Source organism: Trachemys scripta, chromosome 1, assembly GCF_013100865.1.
Source record: "Trachemys scripta elegans isolate TJP31775 chromosome 1, CAS_Tse_1.0, whole genome shotgun sequence".
Taxonomy (NCBI): domain Eukaryota; kingdom Metazoa; phylum Chordata; order Testudines; family Emydidae; genus Trachemys; species Trachemys scripta.
The window spans coordinates 309,314,059-309,341,166 of NC_048298.1; the positions used below are offsets into that span (position 1 = coordinate 309,314,059).

The 27,108-nt window shown below is 39.5% G+C and overlaps 1 protein-coding gene across 1 annotated transcript in view; it reads right to left on the minus strand.

The window, feature by feature from the left end:
* The window catches only part of DDX10 (DEAD-box helicase 10), a 308,585-nt gene that overhangs the window by 20,256 nt on the left and 261,221 nt on the right, over positions 1-27,108 (minus strand). Inside the window, exon 17 of the mRNA XM_034758827.1 lies at positions 42-175. Within this exon, the coding sequence (XP_034614718.1) occupies positions 42-175 (134 nt within the window). The remainder of the gene's footprint in view (positions 1-41; positions 176-27,108) is intronic.

Genomic DNA, 27,108 nt, shown 5'->3' on the forward strand with positions numbered 1-27,108 from the left:
GGGAAAATGGAAAAAAATGTGCTTCAGGTTAGAAAACATACCCATAGCTGTCTTGAATATCCAGATCAGCCTCTTGATCAGAACCTCTGTATTTATCAGGATCTGGAAGGGTGCTTGGGTCAAATTCCTCTTCACTTCCACTATAATCCAGAAAGGCCTCAGCTTCCTCTTCAACCTGAAGGAGAATGAAGAGTTACAGACTCAAACAGACAACTCCAGATTTTCAGCTCTCCCAGTACTAAAAGTGCTCTAAGGAAACACCACCACCTTCAGATTCATGCATCAAGACTACTGCCCTTGCAGTCAGGGAGAATGGATTCTTTTCATTCTCCATCAGTGGTGTTCTCTCACTGCCAGTAAGGATCAATGTTGAACAAAGAAGATATTCAAAAATAAAACCAGAGAATTTATGTTCAAATGTTGCATTTTCAAACAATTCTGTTTAAATCTACCAAATCCAGAAAAGGTTTTGGCAGCAACTTAAAAACACCCATCTGAGAGCAGATGTGTGACGAGAGTTTTAAAACTACTGAATGTATTTCTGAGAGTGTAAAAAGACATGGGGATGTGCACAGCTTAATCGGTTTTGTAGCATGTGTTTTACGAAACAGACTGATTTAAAACTCAGTCAGGTTTCCTTGCAGCTATAAGCCATGACATGCCAAAGAGTGAATACAACTTAAGGATTCATTAACTTTTCAAGGGAGTTCTGATAGCCACAGTGGATGAGAAGGGTTCTCCTACCCTACCCTCTCCTCTCCCTGCCCACACTAAGTCCACATCCTCCCTTTGCACATACTCAACACCACTCAGAGTCCTCTGCAGAGTCTGGGAAAGTTTGGCGGAGTCTGATGTGTTCCTTAGAAGTGTTGAGTCCATCCAAGGGTCTTGGGGAATATACTCGGACCTACTGCCATCATAAATTTTACTAGTCTATCTGCTTACAGGCATGGGGTGAGAAGACAGACTGAAGGGAAGATGTGGCTCTACATGCATGCAAATCAAACCAACCAGAGCTCATAGACACCTCTAGGTAATTTTAAGCAATATGAATCCTGGATTCATTCATTCTTATACTGAAAAGAAAACATGAAATACAAGTATAGATAAACAAAGACATTGCCATATTTTCTTTATGCACCTAAATAGCACTTTTAAATTGCCTTTGACTTTACAGTAATTTATCATAAAAATGTACATGCTTGACATTTAATGATCCTTTTATTTCTGGTTTCAGAGTAGCAGCCGTGTTAGTCTGTATCCGCAAAAAGAAGAACAGGAGTACTTGTGGCACCTTAGAGACTAACAAATTTATTAGAGCATAAGCTTTCATGGACTACAGCCCACTTCTTCGGATGCAACTCCCACCTGTTTATGCTCTCTGTATGTGTGTATATATATCTCCTCAATATATGTTCCATTCTATATGCATCCGAAGAAGTGGGCTGTAGTCCACAAAAGCTTATGCTCTAATAAATTTGTTAGCCTCTAAGGTGCCACAAGTACTCCTGTTTTCCTTTTATTTCTATTTTCCTCTTTTCATCCATCTCCAATCACTGTATTAGGTATGTGCACCCCTCACCAGAGCAAAAATCCCTTTGTGCTTTTCCCAGAAAAGTTTTCTTGAAGATCTTTGGATGCACAAAGACAGCAAGGAAATAGCAAGGAGAGTGTGAATTAGTCACCACTGCAGGAATCCCCTTAATATTCCCCACAATGAAGCTCCCACAGTGTACTGAAAAGGTCATGGAGAGTGAGCAAGCGGAAATGAAAAAGCAGGTTTTCTGTTAGAAGCAGCATGCTCAACATTAGTGCATTGTGTTCTAGAGTAGTTCAAAATACCAATAAGGGAAACTGTATGGTTGGTGTATATAAACCAATAAACTGTATGTGGTGTATATAAACCACTAAAAGCAATGTGAGGCCCAGGCCGGGTCAACACTAAAAAGTTAGGTTGACCCAGCTATGTCACTCAGGGATGTGAAAAATCCACACCCTGGAGCGACACAATTAAGCTACCATCAATGCAAGAGAGTGCTATGTCGATGGAAGAATTCCCTACGCCAGTGGAGGAACTCCTCCTATCAACGTAGGTAGTATCTCCCCTGAAGCACTATAAAGGCGCAGCTGCAGTGTTGCCACTATGCCGCTGTAGTGTTTCAAGCGTAGACAAACCCTCAGCAACAGTGCAAACTACCTAAGGAAAAATAACCAACTGAACAGTATATATGATTGCCATGAATCTCAGATGCTACTTCACAGCAAAATTACAAAAATAAAAACGTATGGAAGGTGTTTTGGGAATTAAACAATAGTTATCTCACAAAATTACTGTTCTTTAGCTCATCAGTTGCTATAGTATTTTAGAGTCTTTCGGTCAGAGGCGGATTACCATTTTGTGGAACCTGTGTCAGGACAACTGGGGGCCCCTCCCCACCGCTTCTGCCTGCAGTTCCCACCGCCGCACTCCTGCTATGGAAATGGAATCGGGGCGTGGAGGCTTACCCAAGCCGCCCTCCCGGCGCTCCTGAGCAAGCCTCCGTGTCCCAACCCCACTCCCTGGCAGGCGCGCTGGGTGGATGGAGCTGGTTGGGGCCCGGGCATCCAATTTTCCCAGGCCCCCCAATTGGCCAGGGCCCCTGGGCACGGGCTCCGTTGGCCCAGTGGCTAATCCGCTACTCCTTTCGGTTAAACATAAACTCAATAGTACTACAACAAAAAGATAGTTTGGAGGTTACGTTTTTGATGAGTTTCCATGTCTAAAAGGTATTCTAGATTAGTTTACAGCACATTTACATTTTTTTAAAAACATCCCTCCCATTCTATCTGTTCTTGGATACAACTGCTGGATCTCATATTCACTTATTATACTTGAAATAAACTAAGACAAACAGTGATCTTAGTTCATAGGTTCCAACGCCAGAAAGACCAGTGTGATCCACTCCTGTATAACACAGGTGGTCAGTTGTGGCATGGAATAAAAGGTTTTGTAATAAACGCATATGTGTAAGTGTATCACAGAACAGTGTGTTCTAAAGGTTTTATTGGCACTCATTTGTGATGATCTGTATAACTCACTCATTCATGTCACGTAGATATTCTAATTTTATGCAATAAAACATTGATATCACATTTTGCTATCACGTATTCTCTCATTATTTGTGTACACACAAACATAAGGGAGACACATGCATGGTATGTAGTCTAAGTTTGTGCTTTATGTTCTCATTACAGATTCATTTTGTAGACTGAAACTTGCAAAGAACTACTCAAGATAATATTCAAACTGAATTACAACTAAAGAAATAAATGACAAAAATGCCATTTTTGTTTAATCAGAATTCATAAAGTAGTATTTGATATTAAGAGTATCACCTGTTGTATATTTATTAAAATATTAATAAATGCTTATATTATTATACATCTTCCACAGATTAATAAAAAGCTCATTTTTCACCCCTGCTTCATAAGTTTCAGTCATATAGTCAGGAAGCAGAAACTATGTGACTGAATTTTCACATAATCCACTGTGAGTAACAAATACTGAGCAGTTGAAGCGAACAAGTCAAGCAACCCATAGAATGAACATGTGTCAAAGTAAATTCAGCTAAGTATTCAGCAAATACTTACAAATAAAGAGATACATTCACGGAATTAAGAGTGGTTCCTTCTAAACTAATCAGAAAATGGATTACGTTCAAAACAGATGGATATTTTCACCAGCTCTAATTTAAAAAGCACAAAGTAACTTTCAAGGTTCCATTAGCACAAATGAGAATAAAGTTTTGTCACAGAAAGAAGGAAAAGTTAGAGGTCTAGACTATTGAGGGAAATAGGACCTAACAGACCCTGCGTTGCTAAACTCATTCTTCCAAGTGGGAACAAATTATCATGTTTAACTCTGGCCCATGGACTGGGTCTACTAATTTAGATAAAAGAGCAAGCTACCGTCAACCCCAGGGAACTTCCACTGATGTCAGAGAGAATTATTTGCACTAAAACTTAAGGACAGAATATGCCCCTGGCTCTGCAAACACTTATGCACGGTCCCACTGAGTTAAATGGGACTGATCTTCGAACAAACCTAGTCATCACATGCACCTTTGCTGACTCAGGCCCTATAAATGTAGGTCCGATCTTGTAAAGCATTTAAGCACGTTTAAACATGTGAATAGTTCCCTTAAGTCACTAATACGCTTTCTACCCTTTGTTCATTTGGCTATTTGCAAATACAGGTACCCAATTTGCATTGCAATTATTTACATATATGCATAAATTAGTTGCAGGATTGAAAACTTAAGTTATTTGAAAATCTTACCCCTACAATGTCATCATTAAACTTCAGAATTAATATGCCGCTGGATGAATGGTATAGGTCACATCTTCTAGAGCTGTTGAGGTAGGCTAAGACAGAATGATACCAGCTCACTTTAAGAGGGTATCTTTGTAACCATGTGGACTAGCAACTACATTATTTTTGTAATCAAAAGCCTGTGCCCTGGAGAATGCAAACGTGTGACGGGGTTAGATAAATACCACAAGCAGGCTAGCGTTCACATCCAGGTCAGGAGTTTGATAGCCCTGTTCCAGAAGATACACAGAGGTTGAAAATCTATTAAAGAAATGATGTTCATTGAATGGCACTTCACCACCATATCCGACAAATAAGCTCAAAGTCAAATGTTTACTTGAATAGGACAACCTTTGTCCTCTGTTATATACTAGCTAAAGCATTTTTAATAAAGTGAGATAAAAAGGGAGGGCAGAAAACATACCATGAAAATGTGTGTACACATAGAAAATGTTTTATGAATTAACTTTAGTTCTTATCTGATTACATTAAATTATCTTGACTTGCAATTTGTATGTACAAACACTTAAGCCATTTACGGATTCCTGGAGGGGGAATTATTTCTGTACTGTCAATTCTATCTATAGTAATTTATATAATGCATAATGGTTCAGTTTTTCTGTTTGACTAAGGAAACTGAATACAAAAGTATTGTGTTTTGTTTAAGAATTCTTGGTCTGAGTTTGCTAACAGTTATTCTCATGAAATATTCATCTGACTATATTAAAACACTGAATACGTCTTGAGATCTGTCACCTTTAGCATTCATTAATGATGTACTTGGCCTCTGGTAGTAACTGGTGAGGAATGCTTGTGATTTTAATACTAACTATAAATTATATGGTAGTAGATTACCTGATGCAAGTGCCTAATTCTATGCAAACACCTTAAATATGCTTAAACATGTAGTTGAATGTCGTTAGCATACTGTTGGCAGAGGAGCCCATGTTCTCTCATTATCTTTCCGAGTGGTCTCATGTAAACACTGAAGAGAATTATTTCAGCGTTTCCATATTTATTGCAGCATTCTGTACCATATCTTTGTGTCAAGCCTGGTTATTGCACTGCTGATGTAACACTATTACCTATACTCCCTTATACCCTTTTACCATGCAACAGAGACAAATGAATTTATGTTGACAACTACTCCTGTCATGGGCATATTTCAGAACTACAGAACATACAGAAGTTGTAAGAAGTACTATATTTCAGTTTCTACTTTTCAGAATTAAATAGGTTGCTCACTCTTCAATCTATCTCAGTAGCAAATATACCTTTATATCTACTGATTATATCTCCAGGAAGCACTTAATTTACCTTGTTAGTTGTGTGTGTGTGTGTGTGTGTGTGTGTGTGTGTGTGTGTGTGTGTGTGTGTGTGTGTGTGTGTGTGAGAGAGACAGACAGACACGGGGCATGCATGGCCCTCACTGGGACTGTGAGGGTTAACCCTGAGGAAGCCACGCCCCCATGGCTGTAATGGGCATGCTCAAAGTTCAACACCAGTATAAAAGGGAGCAGCCTGGCTCAGTCTGGGTGGACCACCATAGGGGAAGTAGGTGTGCCGTCAGCTCCTTCTGAAGGTCCGCAGGTGCTTCCCAACGCGGAAGCCAGCCAGCTGACAGCAACCCTCAACCTCCAGGCGCTGGATGCGACTGAGGGAGAAGGAACCAAGGGAACTAGGAAGCCATGAGATGTGGAGAAGCGGTTAGGAAGTAACCCACGAAGTCTTTGCAGGGAGTTGGTTGGACAACTGGAGGCTAGCTCGGAGTGTTTTGGCCAGATCCCCGCTGAGCTGGTGGCAGGCAACCCTACCACCAACAGGACCGTGGGTTGGGACCCGGTGGAGAGGGAGGACCCGGCTCCCCCTATCCTGGCCGCCGCCAGCCCTGAGGTGGTAGCCCATCCTGACTATACACTACAGTGATTGACTCTGGCCACTAAGTCGCCCAGCCCCAAGCCTGGGGGCAGTAATTGACCCTGTTAGGCCGCCCAGCCCCGGCTGGGAATGCGCCAGCCCGACTGCAGGCCCGACCCACGACAATGTGTATATATAGATTATGTTTATATAAATTTTGATATATTAAATCCCATTTGTAGCAAGCTTTCATGTACAAACACCTCTCAGAACGAATCAATAGAATTACACAAGTGCTATATACTTGCGTTCTATAAGAGCCTGAAGAGTTAGGGCAGCTTGGTTTGAAACAATTAGTTTAATACAGTCTACAGTGTTTCAAAGATTCTAGTGCAAAAGTTTATCTCCCCCACAACAAGAATTTGAAAAAGGAGAGAATTACCAGGATCATTTAGTTACTGGAGACAGAGGATGGTTTAAATTTTTAATTCCCTGGTTTTCTGGGTAGTGATTGCATAGAATGAAACTGCTGAAGTTTAGTTATTATAGAGAGGTTTTTTGTGTGTGTTTGTAAGTTTTGTCGAGGGCACCTAGGGAGAATGGACAGACCTCAAAAGAAAAAAAAAATAGCACACACATTTAGGGAGGGATTGATTTCCCAAAGTGCTCACAGCACTGGCCTAACTCTGCTCCCACTGAGGTCAATGGCAAATCTCCCATCAACTTCAGTGAAAGCAGAGTTAGACCGACAATGAAGACAGCTTTTGGAAAATCTCACCCATAGATTTCTCTCAATTGTATTTGCATTTACATCTGTCAATAACTATATTTTAATCAATCTTCAGCAATGAGATGGAGTCCAAACAATTCTAACCTGAAATCATTCTGATGCTAGGTTGTCTGGAGTTATATGTTGCTCATAACAACAAAGACCTAAGCCACAAAAGAAAAGCCTCGTTTACTGTATTTCATAAGAAATGGGTGTAAGGCAGCCAGAGATAGGTAAACATATGGACAAGGAAGACTCTCTCCTCTCCCTCTGAATATCTAAAAGGCTATTTTAAAAAACCTAAACATTTTTTATTTATATTCTTCATATATATTCCTTAAAATGTGTCTTTCTAGTCCTCTGCCCCTCTCTCTTTTCACTTTCAGGTTCACAGCAGTCACAGCTGTCAGCCCATGTACAGAAAGTAATTCTCAAAAGTAGTCTCTGTGTTTAAACATTTCAACACATCAGTCTTCTTCAGGGAACTCAACATATGCTCACTGGGACATTCTAGACACAAAGAGTTTTCTTTGTATAACTTTGTGGAACTTTTGAATGACTTTTTTACATTGTGACATTTTTCTTGTTACAATACTCAAAGACATAGATATGGCTATATGCTGTAGAGTGAGGGTGAAGAGGGAGAGTAATCCTTGTTTATTAACTAGGTGAATTTCTCCAAAGTCAAAACTTGCCTATCCTAAAGCAATAGATTAAAGACTATGGAACACAGAAAAAGAAATCAGACTGGAAACAATTTGAAAATTATGAGATTCTGGGAACAGAGTAATTTCTGGTCTTATTTTGTTCTTGGTACAACTGATAAGACATCAACACATTAAAAACAGAAGAGGATTTGGTATCTGTTGAATGCAATGAAAAATGTCTTGCCCATAATGTTGAGATTTTCCTCAGCACTGGTTATGTCATGAAACACATGTACTCTAAATATTAGGCCTGTGTGTTAGAATGGGATATTTACAGGAAACAAGAATATGAATTCCATTAATTTCCCACTGTGAAATTTAGTTGAAATACTGTAGGTAGAACATATGTGAAAATAACAGAAAAACGCCAAATTAAGAAGAATTGCTTCTTGTGCTTCTCTAGTTCTTGTGCTGGCGTTTGCTGTGATAGCGAGAAACAGTCTGCCTAGTTTTACTCAGAACCCACTCAACAGTTGCAATATGCTCTTAAGTCTCAATCCTGCAAACATGTACACATGAGTAAGCAGGGCTACTGACTTTAATGGGAACACTCATGTAGATGAAGTTGCTTGTGTGCATGTTGGCAGAATTATTATTATTATTTGTATTACTGCAGCACCAAGGAACCACAGTCATGGACCAGAACCCCATTGTGCTGGTGCTGTACCAACACAGAACGAAGAGATGGGTCCCTGACCCCAAATGCTTATAATTTAAGCTTAAGAAAAGAGACAACAGATGGACACAGAGAGACTAATGGGGAAGTACAAGGAAACAATGAGAATATTGGTCAGCCTGATAGGAGTTTTAAGATGGATAATGAAGTAGCTTTGCTGATGCTTTCGAGGAGTTCCTGACAAGGATATGTGACAAGGCTGCTGGGGCAGCATGGCAGAAAGCACGAAGATGCCTGTTTGAAAATTTAACAAGTGGGCAAAGGAAGCTGACATCACTGGTGATCAGAGGTGGAAGCCAACCTCTGAGCAGCAAATGAGAGAGAATAGGTAGGGCAAGGATAGGTCATAAAGCACCTTGAAAATGAAGACAAGAAGCTTATTTTGATGCATTAGAGAAAAGGGAGACAAAGAGGGGTGATATGGTCGAAGTGACAGGCTAAGAAAATGATCTTTTCAGCTGTATTCTGAGTGACAAGTGGGACAAGACTGTGTTTGTTAAGACCAGAAAGAAGGATTTTGCAGCAATCAAGACATAAGATGATGAGAGCCTGTACAAGAGTTTTAGATGCGTGGAAGGATAGGGAAGGCTTATCTTAGACGTTATACAGAAAGACTCTGCAAGACTTAGATATTGTGAGGACCTAGAAGGAGTTCCAAGTTGAAGATGATGCCCAGGTCATGGACCAGAGTGACAGGCAGGATGGTGGTGTTGTCCACTGTGATCAGGAAAGGAAGGGTGTGTGTGAGTGTGCATCTTAAAGAGCTCTGTTTTAATCCCGTTGAGTTTGAGCTGATGACTAGACAGTCACAAGAGATGTCATGAGGCAGGCTGAGATTTCAGAAGCAGGCAGGTCTAGAGTAGAGCAGATCTGTGACACGTCAGCACACAAATGGCAGTTGTATTTGTGTTTGCAGATGAGATTACCCAGAGATAAGGGGTAGAGGGAGAAGAGAAGGGGACCAAGGACTGAGCCCTGTGGAGCCCTCACAGAACAGTGGAGGGGAACAAGAAGGATCCTCCAAAGGGTACCCTGAAGGAGCAACTGGAGAGGTATAAAGGGAGCCAGCAGAGGATGGAGTCATGGAAGCCAAGAGAGGACAATATTTCAAGAAGAAGAGCAGAGTTGACTGTGTCGAAGGTGGCTGACAGGACCGTGAGACTAAGGATGGAATACTGGTTATGAGCTTTGGCTGGGAAGAGGTCATTAGAGACTTTGGTGAGAGCAGTTTTCTTGAGTACAAGGGGTGGAAGCCAGATTGAAGAGGTTCTAGGATGGAATTAGAGGAGAGGAACTCCAGACAGTGATTGTAAACAGTATGTTCAATGAGCTTAGAGAAAAAAGGGGAGAAGAGAGACGGGATGGTAGATGGGAAAAAGGAAGGTTTTTTTAAGATTGGAGCTACTAAAGCATGCTTATATAAGAACCAAAGCAGAGTGAGAAGTTAAGGAGAAGAGTAAGGGAGGGGAGGGGATGAGATGAGATGGGAATGAAGGAGGGCCTGGAATGAGATGGGGTAACTGGGGCAAGTGGAGAGGTTAGAGGAGGAGAGCAGATGAAAAAATTCTGCATCTGTGATGTGGGAGGAGGATCAAGTTTTAGGAGAGGAAGGGGGGAGGGAAGATCACATAATATTTTGTCACTTTTCTCTTGGAATAAATTGGCAAGATCCTGTGCTGAGAAGTGGAGGCAGAAGGAGGGGAGGGTTTGAGGAGATAGTCAAAGGTGGTAAAAATGCAGGTGAGATTACAAAGATGAGATTCAATTAAGTTGGAGAAAAAGTTGTTTAGCTAGGAAGATGGCGGAACTGAAAGAGGAGAGAATGATTCTGTAGTGGAGGACATCAGCCTGGTCATGGGATTTCTGCCAGGGATTTTCCAGAATGCGAAAGCAAGAGTTGGGGAAGCGGATGTTGGGGAGATGAGAGTTGACAGGATGGCCCTTGTTGTGGGAGAGAGGGGCAAAAGAGTCAAGGACGGAGGAGAGTGAAACATGGACAGAATCAACCACCATATTAATGGAAGAGAGGACAGAGAAGAGAGGGCTGAGAGCAGACAAAAACACATGAACATTGATGGACTGGAAGTAAAGGAAAGTCTGAGACACGGGGCACTGGGATTAGAGGTGGGGAGGGGGATATGTTCTATAAATGTGGTACTTTCTTAACTGGATCAGGAAAGCTCTTATCAGCTTGTGTGGCATAAGACCAAAGTGTTTCGAAACTTAGGATGGCAATAGAAATCAAAGCTCAGGCATTTTTGTGTCAAAAGCATAATTTTTCATGTAAAGGACCTTTTCTGTTCATATCAGGATGACTGATTAAGGATGTCAAACCCTAGTTTTCCATATGTCACTATTCGATTACTGCCAAAATAATTCCAAATACATTTCCAATCATGGAATAAGGAATCAGTTTTCATTATTTCAAATACAAATGGTATATAAATGTTACAGTAGAGATCCTTGACCTGGTCGGAATGTGTAATTAATGTAATTGATTTTAATGATGGAGTCTGCATTTTCTCCTTTAAATTTGCAACAAATCAGACAAAAACCATACTATAGGTACTGTGGCCATCTCTACAAATCATAGTGTCATCTGTAAAATCTGAATTTTCAACTAACCATGCTGTTTCCCAGTTGCTCACTCGTTTATTTATTACAGCAACATCTAAAAAATCCTTAGACTGTATAAATAATGTATCATACTTTTCAATAACAGGATGCAATGCATTGTGTGATTGATTACCTTTGGTACCTATCCTTCATGAAAGTAGGGAAACAAGGCTTTTCTGAACTCCTAGAAAATTACATTTTGGTAAAACCACCAAAGAGCAATTAAGTATGCTTGAGACGGTTAACATTGCATATTCAATTACTATACCTTTAACTTTCAGTTGCTTCACAAATGAAATGTTATCCTGAATTAATTGCCTGGAAAAAGTACAGGTATCCCAGACAGACACATGATTTTTCATATCCCCTCCCTCAATCACTTTCAGAATGGGCAGACAAAAACTTCCATGGAAGCAGGAAGGGAGGTTGGTAAATATTTATTCCAATTATTTAAAAAAATCCATCAAACTGGAAGATAGCTAATGTAACGCCAATATTTAAAAAGGGCTCTAGAGGTGATTCTGGCAATTACAGACCGGTAAATCTAACGTCAGTACTGGGCAAATTAGTTGAAACAATAGTACAGAATAAAATTGTCAGACACATAGAAGAACATAAATTGTGGGGCAAAACTCAACATGGTTTCTGTAAAGGGAAATTATGTCTTACTAATCTATAAGAGTTCTTTGAAGGGGTCAACAAACATGTGGACAAGAGGTATCCAGTGGACATAGTGTACTTAGATTTCCAGAAAGCCTTCGACAAGGTCGCTCACCAAAGGCTCTTACGTAAATTAAGTTGTCATGAGATAAGAGGGAAGATCCTTTCATGGACCTTTAAAAGACAGGGAACAAAGGGTAGGAATAAATGGTAAATTTTCAGAATGGAGAGGGGTAACTAGTGGTGTTCCCCAAGGGTCAGTCCTAGGACCAATCCTATTCAACTTATTCATAAATGATCTGGAGAAAGGGCTAAACAGTGAGGTGGCAAAGTTTGAAGATGATACTAAACTGCTCAAGATAGTTAAGACTAAAGCAGACTGTGACGAACTTCAAAAAGATCGCACAAAACTAAGTGATTGAGCAACAAAATGGCAAATGAAATTTAATGTGGATAAATGTAAAGTAATGCACATTGGAAAAAATAACCCCAACTATACATACAATATGATGGGGGCTAATTTAGCTACAACTAATCAGGAAAGAGATCTTGGAGTCATCGTGGATAGTTCTCTGAAGACATCCACGCAGTGTGCAGCGGCAGTCAAAAAAGCAAACAGGATGTTAGGAATCATTAAAAAAGGGATAGAGAATAAGACGGAGAATATCTTATTGCCTTTATATAAATCCATGGTATGTCCACATCTTGAATACTGCGTACAAATGTGGTCTCCTCATCTCAAAAAAGATATACTGGCATTAGAAAAGGTTCAGAGACGGGCAACTAAAAATGATTGGAATGGGTCCCATATGAGGAGAGATTAAAGAGGCTAGGAAGTTTCAGCTTGGAAAAGAGAAGACTAAGGGGGGATATGCTAGCGGTATATAAAATTATGAATGATGTGGAGAAAGTGAATAAGGAAAAGTTATTTACTTGTTCCCATAAGAACTAGGGGCCACCAAATGAAGTTTAAAACAGCAAGTTTAAAACAAATAAAAGGAAGTTCTTCTTCACACAGCGCACAGTCAACCTGTGGAACTCCTTGCCTGAGAAGGTTGTGAAGGCTAGGACTATAACAGGGTTTAAAAGAGAACTAGATAAATTCATGGAGGTTAAGTCCATTAATGGCTATTAGCCAGGATGGGTAAGGAATGGTGACACTAGCCTCTGTTTGTCAGAGGGTGGAGATGAATGGCAGGAGAGAGATCACTTGATCATTACTTGTTAGGTTCACTCCCTCTGGGGCACCTGGCATTGGCCACCGACGGCAGACAGGATACTGGGCTGGATGGACCTTTGGTCTGACCCAGTATGGCCATTCCTATGTTCTTAATAAACACTGGAAAAGAGAATGCCAAGTTGACACTAACATCCAATACTGTGAATAAAGTCACAGGTTTTATTGTGCTCCCCAAGTGCCTCTATTATCTCAGTGAACTGCTGAAGGCATGAGTGTCAAAAGTTTGTATCATCACTAATAACCGATACTATGCTGCAGCATAGATCCACAACATGCCTTGTGTATATATCAGAACAAGAACAAATTTCCCCACTCAGAGTGAATGCGGCGTTCATAGATCAAAAATATTTCCAACAACCTAACAGCTGGGACACAGCATTCCATATTATGTACTATCTTCAGGGCTGCATGGACTCAGTCATTTGACAGTCGAACCTACACCCAACTCGTCACAAAAGAACTGCATTCCAGATTCTCAGCTTTAAAACAAACTTCTCAGTCCTCATGTTTACAAAGAGAGCTTTACAAATATGAACTGAGTGTAAAAAGATATAGTGATGGCTTCCTGAGGCGGACAACTCAGATGTGGACTGCCCCATTGTCTCAATAAGCAGCTCATTCTAAAACTTGCAGATCACAATATAAAATGTCAACTACTTACTCATTTTTGATCATTTGAGAAGAAATATCCAGTTAATGTGTTTACCTTACAATCCATACTGCCTCCCATGTACCAAAATCTCCTTCATCACCCATACCAAAACTTCAGTTTCTCCCTGACAACTACCGCAATGCAGCAATGTATTATTGATAAAAAATATGGGGCCTACAGAAAGCTGGAAGTATGTAGAATATCCAAACAAATAACACAGGGGACTATATTTCCTTATTAATTTTCACATTTAGTGCATTTAAAACCCCCAGTAATTTTTTAATAAAACTTTAATCGAATTTTGTATCTACTGCACCAATGCAACAGGATCTATGGAACTTGCAAGAGAATCTAGTCGAGCTTTTCATGGTGTACTCAAGGTGTTGATTATATTCCACCACTAGACCTCTGGACTACTATGCACACAACACAGTGTGCTAATATACCTATCTTTTACAAATTACTTCTGCACCAATCCTGCAATGTGATACCCATAAGCTGACCTCTGCATCTGTGTAAGGCCCCACTACAGTCAGAGGGGGATCGCACAGGTGCAGGAGTCAGCCTATGTGCATCACATTACAGAATTGGGGCCTTATTATTACCCTACCACCTAGTCCTGGATCAATATGAATACAATTTTTTTTGAAAAATCTCTTTTGCCTCCTTCTCCCTCACTTGTCATGCAGCTGTATAAGGGTACATTAGCACATAAAATGTTCACTGTAGTGCTTCAGTGCAGACACTACCTGCACCAACGGGAGGAGTTCTCCCATTGGTGCAGGTAATCTACTTCCTCGAGAGGCGGTAGCTAGGTCAAAAGAAAAATTAGTTTGTCAACCTAGTGCTGTCTACACCAAGGGTTAGATTGGTATAGCTATGTACTCAGGAGTGTGGATTTGTCACATCCCTGAGAGAGGTAGCTATGCAGATATAAGTTCCTAGTGTAGACCAGGCCTAAGACTAAAACAAACAAAGTTTGTAAAGGGAAGAAACCGCACCTATCTCAATGTTTGTACAGTGCCTTGCAAAATGGAATTCTGACCCTGGTTGGGCCTTTCGGTCTTGAGATAATATCAGTAACTAATAACTTTTACTATAACATTTATTATTTAATCTTTGTATTGTAATAGTGCCTAAGAACCAGAGTCGTGTACCAGAATTAGGTCACTTGTGTGGCCTTATATTTATTTTTTGCTTTACTTTCTGCATCTGCTAGCACCTCGTGTAGTGTCAGTTTCACTGTTTTCACTGTACATTTGGTTTCCTGTTTAGTTTGTGTATATATTGTACATGCAGCCAGGGACAGCAACTTTTGTAAAATAGAGAAAGGTTTTCGCGAAACCACAGAAATTGGCAGAGACTCACGGTAGGTACAGCACCTAAAATTACTTAACTTATTAGATTTTGTGTTGACCACATCCTTTTAAAACTTTTCAAGCACAGATTGCAAGTGTTCAAATCTTAGATCACTGAAAACAAAAGGTTGGCATGAAAGCACTTCTGATATCATATTGTTAATGGCCTCTTTTATTTCATTTTTTTTCCAGTTATGCCAAGACTGAGTGACTAAGCCACTGAAAACTGAACCTCTTTAAAAAAAAAAAATAGGAGAGCTTCAAATGTTTGGAAATAATAAGCCAGATGCAATGAATATTTAAAGAATATTTGTTGTTCCTGCCATTAAAAAATGAATAGATAGTGCACTAAGGGATTTTAAATTGTGAAGAGAAAATGCCAATTTTTAAAAGCCATTAACCTTTTTGGTGAAGACTGATGCAAAATAGGCATTAAACAACTCAGCCTTCTTAATGTCATCAGTTTTTAGTTCTCCTTGCTCTCTAAGTAGAGGACCTACACTTTCCTTCCTCTTTCTCTTGTTCCTAATGTATTTAAAGAACCTGTTTTTATCCCTTGCAGGTATAACTCATTTTGTGCTTCATCCTCTCTGATTTTCTCCCTATGGGCTTGTTATTCTTTTGTATTCATCCTTTGCAATTTGTCCATGTTTTCACTTTTTATAGGATTCCTTTTTGATTTTCAGCTCATTAAAAAAGCTCCTGCTGCAGCCATATTGGCCTTTTACTATTCTTCCAAACTTTTCTTCGCATCAGGATAGTTTGTAGTTGTGCCTTTAATATGGTCTCCTTTAGAAACTGCCAGGTCTCCTGAAAGCCTTTACCCTTAGATTTTCTTCCTGTCAGACCTTACCTATCAGTTCTCTGTAAAGTCTGCTGTTTTGAAGTCCATTGTCCTTTGCTGCTCTCATGCCTTCATTTCTTTAGAATCATAAAATCTATCATTTCATGATCACTTCCACCCAAATTGCCTTCCATTTTCAAATATGCAACTTGTTAGACAGAATCCAGTCAAAAATGGCTGCCCTCCTAGTTACTTCCTCCACTTTCTGAAACAAAAAGTTGCCCCCAACAAATTCTAAGAATTTATTGGTAATTTTGTGTTTTGCCGTATTACTTTTCCAACAGATATTTTGGGAGTTAAAGTTCCCCATTACAACCAGATCTTGTGTGTGCTGGATATTTCTATTATTTATTCTAGAAATACCTCACCCACCTCCTCCTCTTGATTTGGTGGTCTTTATCAGATCCATACCATGACATCACCCCTATTTTCCCCCTTTTATCTTTATTTAGAGGCTTTCAACTGGTCTTCCTCTCACCTCCTTCAGGATCTCAGATCAAGTGTATATATTCCTGATATACAGTGCAACACCTCCTCCTTTTTTATCCTGCCTGTTCTTCTTGAACAACCTATACCCCTCTATACCAATAATCCAGTCATGAGATTTATCCCACCAGTCTCCGTGATGTCAGTTAAGTCATAATTAAGCTTATGTACTAATAGTTCCATTTTTTTCCTGTTCATTCCCTATATTCCTTAGAGGTGTAGACATCTAAGATGTTGAGCAGATTCCTCCCTTGTTGCTCCTATGACACTATTTTAAATTTTCATGTCCCCCATCCCCACAACATCTAGCCCTCTGTTAAAGTTGCCATTTTTATGTTTACCTGTGGGATTTTGTCACCTGACCCCTCTGAACTGACTTTAAAGCTCGACCTTACTAGGTTGGCAAGTCAGTGTGGGGAGATGCTCTTCTCCATCTCTTCCCAGCAGTCATCCTTCACAGAAAAGCATCCCATGGTCAAGAAAGCTCCCACATCAACACCATCTAGACAGCCATGCATTTATCTCCAGGATGCACATGTCCCAACCTGAGTCCTTACCTGCAACTAGGAGGATGGACAAAATCGCTACCTTCGCTCTCACTCACTTTAAAGGCATTAATGAATAGCTTGCACCTTTTGCCCAGGAGAAAATGGCATGGAATTTCCAACACAAGAAATGTTTTTCTTCTAAATACTGCAGGCCTAACATTAACAATACTGAAAGGGTCTCAAGCAAGGAAAGAACACTTGGATAATTAACATGCTCAGTCACTGGCAGCCGACAGTACCTGCTGTTAAATAGTAAAGGCAGCCTGATTAAGCACCCAAAATTTTGAGTTACGGGAGTTCTATTAGGATCACATGCTGGGACCTTTGAGAGAACTACTCTTCCCTTTTGCCAAGGAAGATTCTTTTTAAGCACACACCTCAATCTGTTGAAAGTGAAATTCCTTTAAATCTCTCTCTCGCTATATATACAACAAGTTCTAAATCATTTCCTTTCAGATCCAGATCAGACGTGGTGTATGAATGTAGCTTTGCTATTTTGCTCTAAAGTGGAAGCTAGATATAACTCTCTCTTTTGGAACAAGGGGCTTATTAAAAGACCAAAAAGCTATTATCCTGCTGGAAAGAAAATCACTTAGTATTCCGGCCAGCAAGCTGACAACTTTTGGCTTATCTGAAAACCTTTATTGAATTATGTGAAAGCCAGACAACTGGAATGGAGCATTGCTAATATTTCACTCTCTAAATATCTTTAAATCGTATGTTGATCTACCCTTTTCTAATATCAGTCTTAAACTGAGCTACCAGAAAATGTTGACAAAATTCTGATTTCACACATCTATTCCCTACTGTTGGTGCAAATCGCTAGGCAGACAAAGACTAAGTGCTGGAATAATACCCTTACTTAGAAAATTCAACGCTAATACTATCTTATATGTTTGTGTTGTGCAAACAAAAGTTTTAATCTTTTACATTCTGTTTGAGAGAGAGAAGAAATATAGCACTTCTTACAAGCGTCAGAGAACCTTAGATTTCCTGCAAAGTAGCCTGAGAAATGACTCACTTTTCAAAATGCTTCTTGGCCATGTCACATTTATGATCTGCTTGCAAGCTGCGTGCCTGTTGATGTGGTACTCTCTGTCAAAAACTAGGACAAAACAAATGGAAGTAAAGTGCTCTAAAAATGTGTGCTGACAAGCTGCAAATTACTTTCAAAGAATTGCTGGGAGAAGAAATTTAAACATTAAAAAGGCTATTTTGTACCTGGGGGGAAGCCATGTTGTTCAAGTAAAATTATTGTTTTAATGCAGCCTGTGTACTGAAATGCATTCACCAAGAGCCCTCTGACCCAAAGCACCCAGGTATTCACATCCTATACGCTATTGTGATAATCTTTGCATAAAATATGCCTTGTGAGGTATGATTTAAAAACTAATAACTTGCTGGTTAACAATATCATGGTATGTAGCAATGTTGTATGTAAAGTTGTGAATTGTCCCTGTATGATGGTATTAGAACATGTTCAAGACAAGATGGCCTTGCCTAGGTAAAGGTGTCAAACAGATCTGTCCTAAACAAAGCAATGTGGGTTTACCTCGGTAAACAGGACCACCAAGACAGCAGAGAGAGGAGATGGCAGGAAACAGAACCATTTGGATTTTAGCAAACAGCAGTGGGGGGAGGGGGGGGGGGAATTGCATGGAGCTTCTTTTATCACCAGACTCCATGCCACCTTCCTCACAGTTTGAATAAACTTTACTTTGAAGGTGTCAAGGCTGTATCCCCACTTTGAACTTTAGGGTACAAATGTAGGGGCCTGCATGAAAACTTCTAAGCTTAACTACCAGCTTAGCTCTGGTTCCGTTGCCACCATTTCAATGGATTCCCTTCCTGGGAAGCCTTGAAAAACCTTCACCAATTCCCTGGTGAACACAGATCCAATCCCCTTGGATCTAAAACAAGGAGAAATTAACCTTTCCCCCTCCTTCCTTTCACCAACTCCTGGTGAATATAGATCCAACCCCCTTGGATCTAAAACAAGGAAAAATCAATCAGGTTCTTAAAAAGAAGGCTTTTAATTAAAGAAAAAAAGTAAAAATCATCTCTGTAAAATCAGTATGGAAATTAACCTTACAGGGTAATCAAACTTAAAGAGCTCAGAGGACTCCCCTCTAGTCTTAGGTTCAAAGTACAGCAAACAAAGATAAACACTCTAGTAAAAGGTACATTTACAAGTTGAGAAAAACAAAGGAAAACTAACACGCCTTGCCTGGCTATTTACTTACAAGTTTGAAATAGGAGAGACTTGTTTAGAAAGATGTGGAGAACCTGGATTGATGTCTGGTCCCTCTCAGTCCCGAGAACGAACACACTCCCAAACAAAGAACACAAACAAAAGCCTTCCCCCCCCAAGATTTGAAAGTATCTTGTCCCCTTATTGGTCCTTTAGGTCAGATGCCAGCCAGGTTACCTGAGCTTCTTAACCCTTTACAGGGAAAAGGATTTTGGAGTCTCTGGCCAGGAGGGATTTTATAGTACTGTACACAGGACAGCTGTTACCCTCCCTTTATAGTTATGACAGAAGGGTAACCTTCAGAAGAATCCATCTCAAAGGTTTACTGGACTATAAAAGAAAGAGGCAAGGAACCCCAAGGTATCTCTTTCACCCAAGACAACAAAGACTTCTGGAGGAGAACCTGACTGAGGCAGGGGTCAGACACCATTTTGCTGGTTAAGAAACCTGGTTAAGAAAAGCCACGTTGAACAAAGCCTGTACCTTGCTAGACTAAGTTTTAGACCTTTAGATGCATGTTTTCACTTTTATTTGTTTATAACCATTTCAATCTCTCTCTCTTATACTTGAGCTCATTTAAAATACTATTTTCTTTTGTTAATCAACTTGTTTTACTATTAATTTAAACCAACAGTGCTGGGTTTGAATTAAAGGGTTAGTTAACTCCCAGTGGTAAAGCTGTACACTTTATGTCTTTACAGGAACAAATAGACCTTATTATAAGAGAGGACTGGAAACTTCAGGTCACATGGTTTAGGGAATTTCGGGATTGGGAATGTGCTGGGGTCACCTTGCTGATGTAACCAAGGCTGGTGGAAGCCAGAGTGGAGCTGTAGACAGACTGCTGGGGTCAGAGTTGTTGAACCAGGGCTGGCTGCACAGCACACAAACATTCAGGGTGTGACCAGCATGCTTGTGGCTGACTGAGCATCCCAGGCAGAGAGCTACAGTAGCAAAGCATTGAGAGGGACTCAGGATTATACAGGGTAAGAGGTGACAACCCCTCACTGGTCTAGATTGCACTCCAAAGTCCACCACTAATAGTACCAAATGCAAATTAACTCCATTCTGCAAATGTAAATTATACCATTTTCCAGTCTAGACATTTTGGGCGAGAATGGGAAACATGTTAGCTTATATTAGAAGTCTGCAATTTTATTATTTTACAGATAATCACTTTGTCAAACTTGTTCTTCCTTACTTTTCTTTATTCCTTCCCAACTTTCCAATTGATTCCAATCCATTGAGTGCCTTTAACATGGTTTGCGTAAGTCATTTTGCAGTCTCTCATTTTGCTAAAGAATGTTTATTTGGAAATGTAGCTACCAAATGACACACCATGGTTTTTGGAAATAATGAGAAGTGAATTGAAATAAATCTCCTGCATGCTAAACAAGGCCACTGAATACAGAGAGACAACAGGCACTTGGCCAACCTCATCCCTGGCGTAACTTCATGGACATCAATGAATAAGGCTCATTGAGTTTAGATAGAACAAAGACAAACTGGAATGAATGAAAATTTCCAAATTAAGTGCTCCCACTTGAGGTTGGCTTATTTAATTTACAGATTTTATTGTTCTTTTCTATTTAATGTGCTTAGGTGGCAAGGGAAGAGGCTTTATGTTATATATGCTGTAATAAATCACAAGAGGTTTCCTCTGATCAGTTTCCATCTACTGGGAAAAAAAAAAGCAAAATAAACATTTCAATATAAACAGAAAAAGAAAAATTCTACAGATGGGCCAGATGAATTTTTCAGAGGAAAAATTATTGGGTCAGTGTGTCACTCCCATACAGAATATAGTTGAGAGCAATGAAGTTTGGATCTCTCCAAGATGGACAGCATGCTCATTATTTTTAAATTCTTTGTAATTGGATTATAAGCTCTTCAAGGTGGGGACAGAATTTTCCTATGTGTATGTGCAAAGTTCCTGCATATTTTATATGCTACAGAATATAAAAAATAATGACATTGTAATTTAGAAAGAAATATACATTTCAGTTCATGAATGTCTGCATAATGACAAATTGGCCTACTAAAAGCTCCTAATCTTCAGAAGAACCAATAAAGTTATTGAGAAATATTTTACGATTAAATTTAGGTGGATGTTAGAAAAATGAGAAACAGAACTCATTTCCATACCACCAACTGAAACCCAAATACCACTGGACTAAACATGAAAGAGACCTAAAGTTCATTACTTTTATGATTCTTCATAAACAAAGTATGAAATATTATTACTGGACTCTAGGATGCTTGTTAAAGGTTGGATTCGTAACACATGGGAGATAGAAGGCCTTAGCACATAAGTTGCAGGTGTTCCTGACCTTCTCAGAACAAAGGCCTATTGAGAACAACAATCTCTCTCACATACTCTACAGGATTGTTATCTGCATCACATCTGGAACATGGTATATATTGTTCTCTCATAAATCTTAAACTTTTAATGTTCATCTCTTAGAGCTTGTATATTCTAGGAGCATTGCAGGAGATGCTATTACCGATCAACAGTAAAAAAAGAGGTTGCAGCAGCTATTCTGATGTCAGAAAGAGTTATCATGAGGAAACGGAAGCCCGATGTTCCTTCCTCCTCAAGACACTGACTGGTTGAATTTTCCAGTACAACATTAATGGAAAAAGTGAACATCTAATAGAAACATTTGGAAAAAATATAAGATTTGGTTAAATATGAAAAATTGCATATTGCAGTAGTTAAATGAATATTCCACTCCATTGGCCCCTGCATAATTAAATTACTATTAATAATTCACTTACCTGTCTAATCATATTAATTCATGTTTGCCTCTTTCTTGTTTTTAATTATTCTATTTATTAGTCCTTTAAATTCATTTCTATTGAGGCTCTATTAATAAGAAGCAGTGAAATAATGTATTTTGTCATGTACAACTCATTCTGAAATGATTTATCTTGGTGCACCTATCTTAATTTATAGTTAGTATAATTGAGTTCAAAAAAAGAATTAGATGAGGTCATGGAGGACAGGTCCATCAATGGCTATTAGCCAAGATGGTCAAGGATGCAATCCCATGCCGCAGGTGTCCCTAAACCTCCAGCTGCTAGGAGCTGGAACTGGACAACAGGGGATGGATCACTCAAAATTGCCCTATTCTGTTCATTCCCTATGAAATATCTGGCACTGGCCACTATCTGAGATAGGATACTAGGCTAGAGGGACCACTGGTCTAACCCTGTATGGCCATTCTTATGTTATGTTCTTAGGTGCTTACACTGTTTTATGCAAACATGGTAGAGAAAAAAGATGGAGTATTCTTTTCTTCATTTCCAACATTTGATACTGAAGGCTGTAAGACTGGTGCAGTCAAAAACTCCATGTATTCATAGGCAAGAAGTACAGTATTAAATTTACTATCCATACTACTTAAATCATGTACCTTTCTTCAACAGTGTTGCCTATTCATGTTAAACTACATCATTCTATACAAGCTGTCCACCAAATTAATTGCCTGTAAAATATTTTAGCCAGTCTAAAGTTATCCAGAATGAAACTACAAGGGCCCCATCTCACCCAATGCAGAAGGATCTGTACTGAAATCATTTAAATTCACCCATTAGATGAGCCTTCATCAACTGGGTTCAGCTTAGCATACAAGATTCTGCTTCAATAACTAAATGAACTGACAGCTTTCCATCAGCAATCAACATTCACAAGACAAAAATTGTAACAGATTTTGTACGCATGGCTAGGCTCTAGAGGAAACTATGTTTGCTTCAAACGGTTCCAAATATGAAGTATACTACACATTCTAAGTCCCAAATTGAAAAGCAGCCTCCAATATCCACTTTTTGAGGTGAAGCCAATCCTAATTCTATGCATGTAAATACTATTAGCTTGTTAGAAGAGTAATATCTTAGTGCAATGTCCCAGGATAATGTAGTCATTTCTGTATTTTAAAATAAATACATTAACACTTGGATATTAGATATGAAGGACCAAATTCATCCTTTGAGTAAATTCTTTTACCTCAAGTGAACTAAATCAAGGATCAATTTGTCCCAGTGCAAAACTACTGAAGAACTTAATATGGCAGCTAATGTGTTTCTGAAGGAAAAATATCATTCACATGATAGGCACAACCAGCTTACTCTGTACAGCTGCACCAAGTTATACAAGAGCAAAAAGTTGCTGTTCTTAAAAATATCCAAGTTCTCTATCTTTTCATAATCCTTTTCAGCCTGACAGATTGTAGAACACTTTACTATTTGTGTATCCTCAGAAATCACTAGGCAGCACAGAAATTCAGTCACCTCTGGGGTGGAACAAACCACAAATGCGTTACAGCACACAAGCAAAAAGGAAGTAAATGACTTATTGAAACTCCTGTGGGAATTTCAGTAGACAGCTAGAGCACAGTACACAATGCATTACTGTGGCTCATTGTTAAAGAGCTCCTTCAAAGCCTCCCTGAGCCAAATGCACACTGAGCTCTTCTAATAGCCCTTGTGTTTGGTTGCTCAAACTCAGCAGACAGCCACTCCACCTCTGCCCTCCACCCCAGTAGCAAGTTCTACCCTTTTGCTTCACAGATATTATGCATGACACAGTAGGCAGCCATGACCATTAGAATACTTTTCTCACTGAGATCCAATCTTTTGAGTAAACAACACCAGCGTACTTTCAAGCTACCAGAAGCAAAGTAAACAGTCACTCTGCACCTGCTGAGCCAATAGCTGCATCCATCCTTGCCACTATTGAGCTTCATGAGCCAGAGGATGAGGGATAGGCTGTGTCCCCCAGGATCACTATTGGCATTTCCACATCACATGTGGTAATCTCCTGGTCGGGGAAAAAAGTCCCTGCTTGTAGCTTTCTAAAAAAGTCCTGGGTTCTTAAAGATGTGAATGTCATTTACCTTCCCTGACCAGCCCACACTGATATTGGCGAAGAGCTCCTGATGATCCACCAATGCTTGCATAACCATAGAAAAAGTAGCTCTTTCTGTTGATGTCTCTCTGTAGCAAAGTGCTCTGGGGCCAAAATAGGAATATGCTTGCCATCTGTTGTTCCACTGCAGTTCAGAAACCCTATTTTTGCAAAACCATTCGCTATGTTCTGCAAGTTGCCAAGAGCCACAGTCCTGCATAGGAGGAGGCAATTAATGGGTCTGCACACTTGCATGACAACAGTTCCCGGAGTGGATTTTCCAAGCCTGCATTACAATGCGATCCCACCAGTCAGTGCTTGTTTCTCAGGCCTAGAAGTGGTGCTCCACCATCTGCAGCTGCTCTATTAATGCCACCAACAACCTTTAGTTGGTTCTCACTATGTCCCACTGCAAACTGTCCTCCAAGAAATCACCATGTTCCCCGCTGATTTGATTATTCTTGCAGTTCTGCTAATACCGGAGGATCATGCATCCTGTGCTGGCAACACTTATGACAACAGTGCAGAGCTGTGCAGGCTCCATGTTTCCATCAAAAATGGTGGATGGTGAGGAGGGCTATGCAGGTTTATGGGATTTTGAAAAAAAGTGAATAAATTATGGGATATAGATGACATTATATGATGGAGACAATTGTATGCTGAGAAGTTGACCCCTTGCTTCCAGTCACCACTGTGTGACTCATTTTGGCCCCATCATGCATTGCCAAAACTTCCCATCTGGGAATACTGTGGCAGGTTGCACACTGGAATCTACCCACATTGCACTACACTTTGTATCTAAATAACTACTCTTGATGATTACGTGCTTTGTGATCGCAAGGAGCCATGTATGCATGCACACAAGTGATATACTAACTGCAGTGGCTTAATGGCAATGTAACTCACGATGACCAAAGTTTGTAATGTAGACATAGCCGTAGTTAGTCAACTCAAGAACATTAATTTTTTATCTAGTGAAGACCGCATGCCTGTAGCATCCAGATATGATCCTTTGAGATTTCTTAATGTCTTGTCTAGACCAGGGGCTTGTCTACACTTAAAACACTACAGTGGCACAGGATTTAAATGTGTAACAGATCAGATTACCTTGCGTGACCTAATTAACACTTTCTAAAACTAGTTAAGGCAAAGCAATTGCACTTTAGCATGTATTAAATCGATCCAATTAAAGCCCAGGGGAAAGCCTAACGTACAATTGGTTTGTCTTGACTAGAGTTTTCAAAAGGTGTTGATCTAACTTCATAGCTTTAAATTCTAGGCTACAGAACACCTAAATACTGACCAGACTCAACCCCACTTAGCTTTTTATATTAAATAAATATTAAATAAATCCTAAACCATAGGTGCTGACTCTGTGCGTGCTCCGGGGCCTGGGACGAAGCCAGGGGTCAAGCACCCCCCGGCACTTTGAAAAGTCGGGGTCTGTGTCCTAAACAGATATTTAAATTAGTATAAAAATCCACAATTATTCATGGTCAGTTCTAAAAGTACATCTTTAGAATCCAACACTGTCTCAGTTCTTTCACCATAAGATTGTGAGCTCTTCAAGGATTTATCTTACTATACATGCAGGCCTGGTTAATGCTACCATAACATACACAACAATCAATCAATCAATCAATAAACATCATCTTGACTATGTTAAGCAAAAGTATCAATATGGTTTTTAAAAATCAATGTATTGCCTTTAGGATAAGTTATGAGTTCTTTCTAAATGGATAGGGCTCTTAAGTTCACAATGCTAAATTATTTTCTCATTTAAGTTTTCTTATTGAAAGACAGAAAACAAACCATCACCTTGATCACTAGCCTTGGTTGAGCTATTGAAATAACTCTAGAGAAAGAGCTTTGAGACTGCAACTTTCTCACTGAAAGCATATTTTAACAGCATGGCTTCTAAAGAGGTTGAACACTTCAAGTAGCGAGTGTCAATCTCAGCTTTTATTTTTTCTTGCACACTATTAAAAAAAGTGGCTAAAAGATTAGGATGCTAATTTCACTTGTGGGATATTTAATTCTGTTATTCTTGTTTCCTCACACCAAGATATAGCTTTATAGTAAGATCTTCCCTCTTTTGTTTCACCACTTGCAAATGTCTTCAATGCTGCGTACTTGTACTCATGATCAAGAATCATTCCATATTAAGAGACCTTTTCAAAAGAATTTGAAACACATTAAAGTCTAAAATGTAGTTTACTTTGAAATAATCCCTTTAAAGAAGAGTTAGAGGGAAAAAATTATAGCTTCTACACGTCAGAGTATCATGTTTCTGGGAGTGCTGTTTGTTAAGACAAAACTGAGGTTCTGAACATGAGTCTTTAATTTAAAAATACCAGGGTAATTCAGAAGAGTAGAGGTGTAAACCCTACTGTGTGCTCACCAAATTATTATCCCTGTAATAAATTCTGCCCAACTCCCCTCACATTTCTTACTTAATATAGTAGTTTTCACTGCATCCTAAAGATATTGTATAGCTTTACTCTCCACTACTGGACAGTAGCCATATTTCCACCCCAGAGTCATAGGCAGCCATCAGTTTATATATCAGTACATTCATAGATTCAGATTCTAAGGCCAGAAGGAAATACTGTTCCCCATGGAGGTACTTTCAGGCTGTAATCAAGTCACCCCTTAACCTTCTCTTTGTTAAGCTCCTTGAGTCCATCACTAGAAGGCATGGTTTCTAATCCTTTAATCATTCTTGTGACTCTTCTCTGAACTCTCTGCAATTTATTTACATTCTTCTTGAACTGTGAGCACCAAAACTGGATACAGTATTTCACAGAGGTCACAGCAGTGCCAAATGCAGAGATAAAAGAACTTCTCTGCTCCTACACGAGATTCCTGTTTATGCATCCCAGAATCACATTAATTCTTTTAAAAAGCAACAGAGGGTCCTGTGGCACCTTTAAGACTAACAGAAGTATTGGGAGCATAAGCTTTCGTGGGTAAGAACCTCACTTCTTGCATTTGAAGAAGTGAGGTTCTTACCCACGAAAGCTTATGCTCCCAATACTTCTGTTAGTCTTAAAGGTGCCACAGGACCCTCTGTTGCTTTTTAAAAGAATTAATGTGATTCTGGGATGCATAAACAGGAATCTCGTGTAGGAGCAGAGAAGTTCTTTTATCTCTGCATTTGGCACTGCTGTGACCTCTGTGAAATACT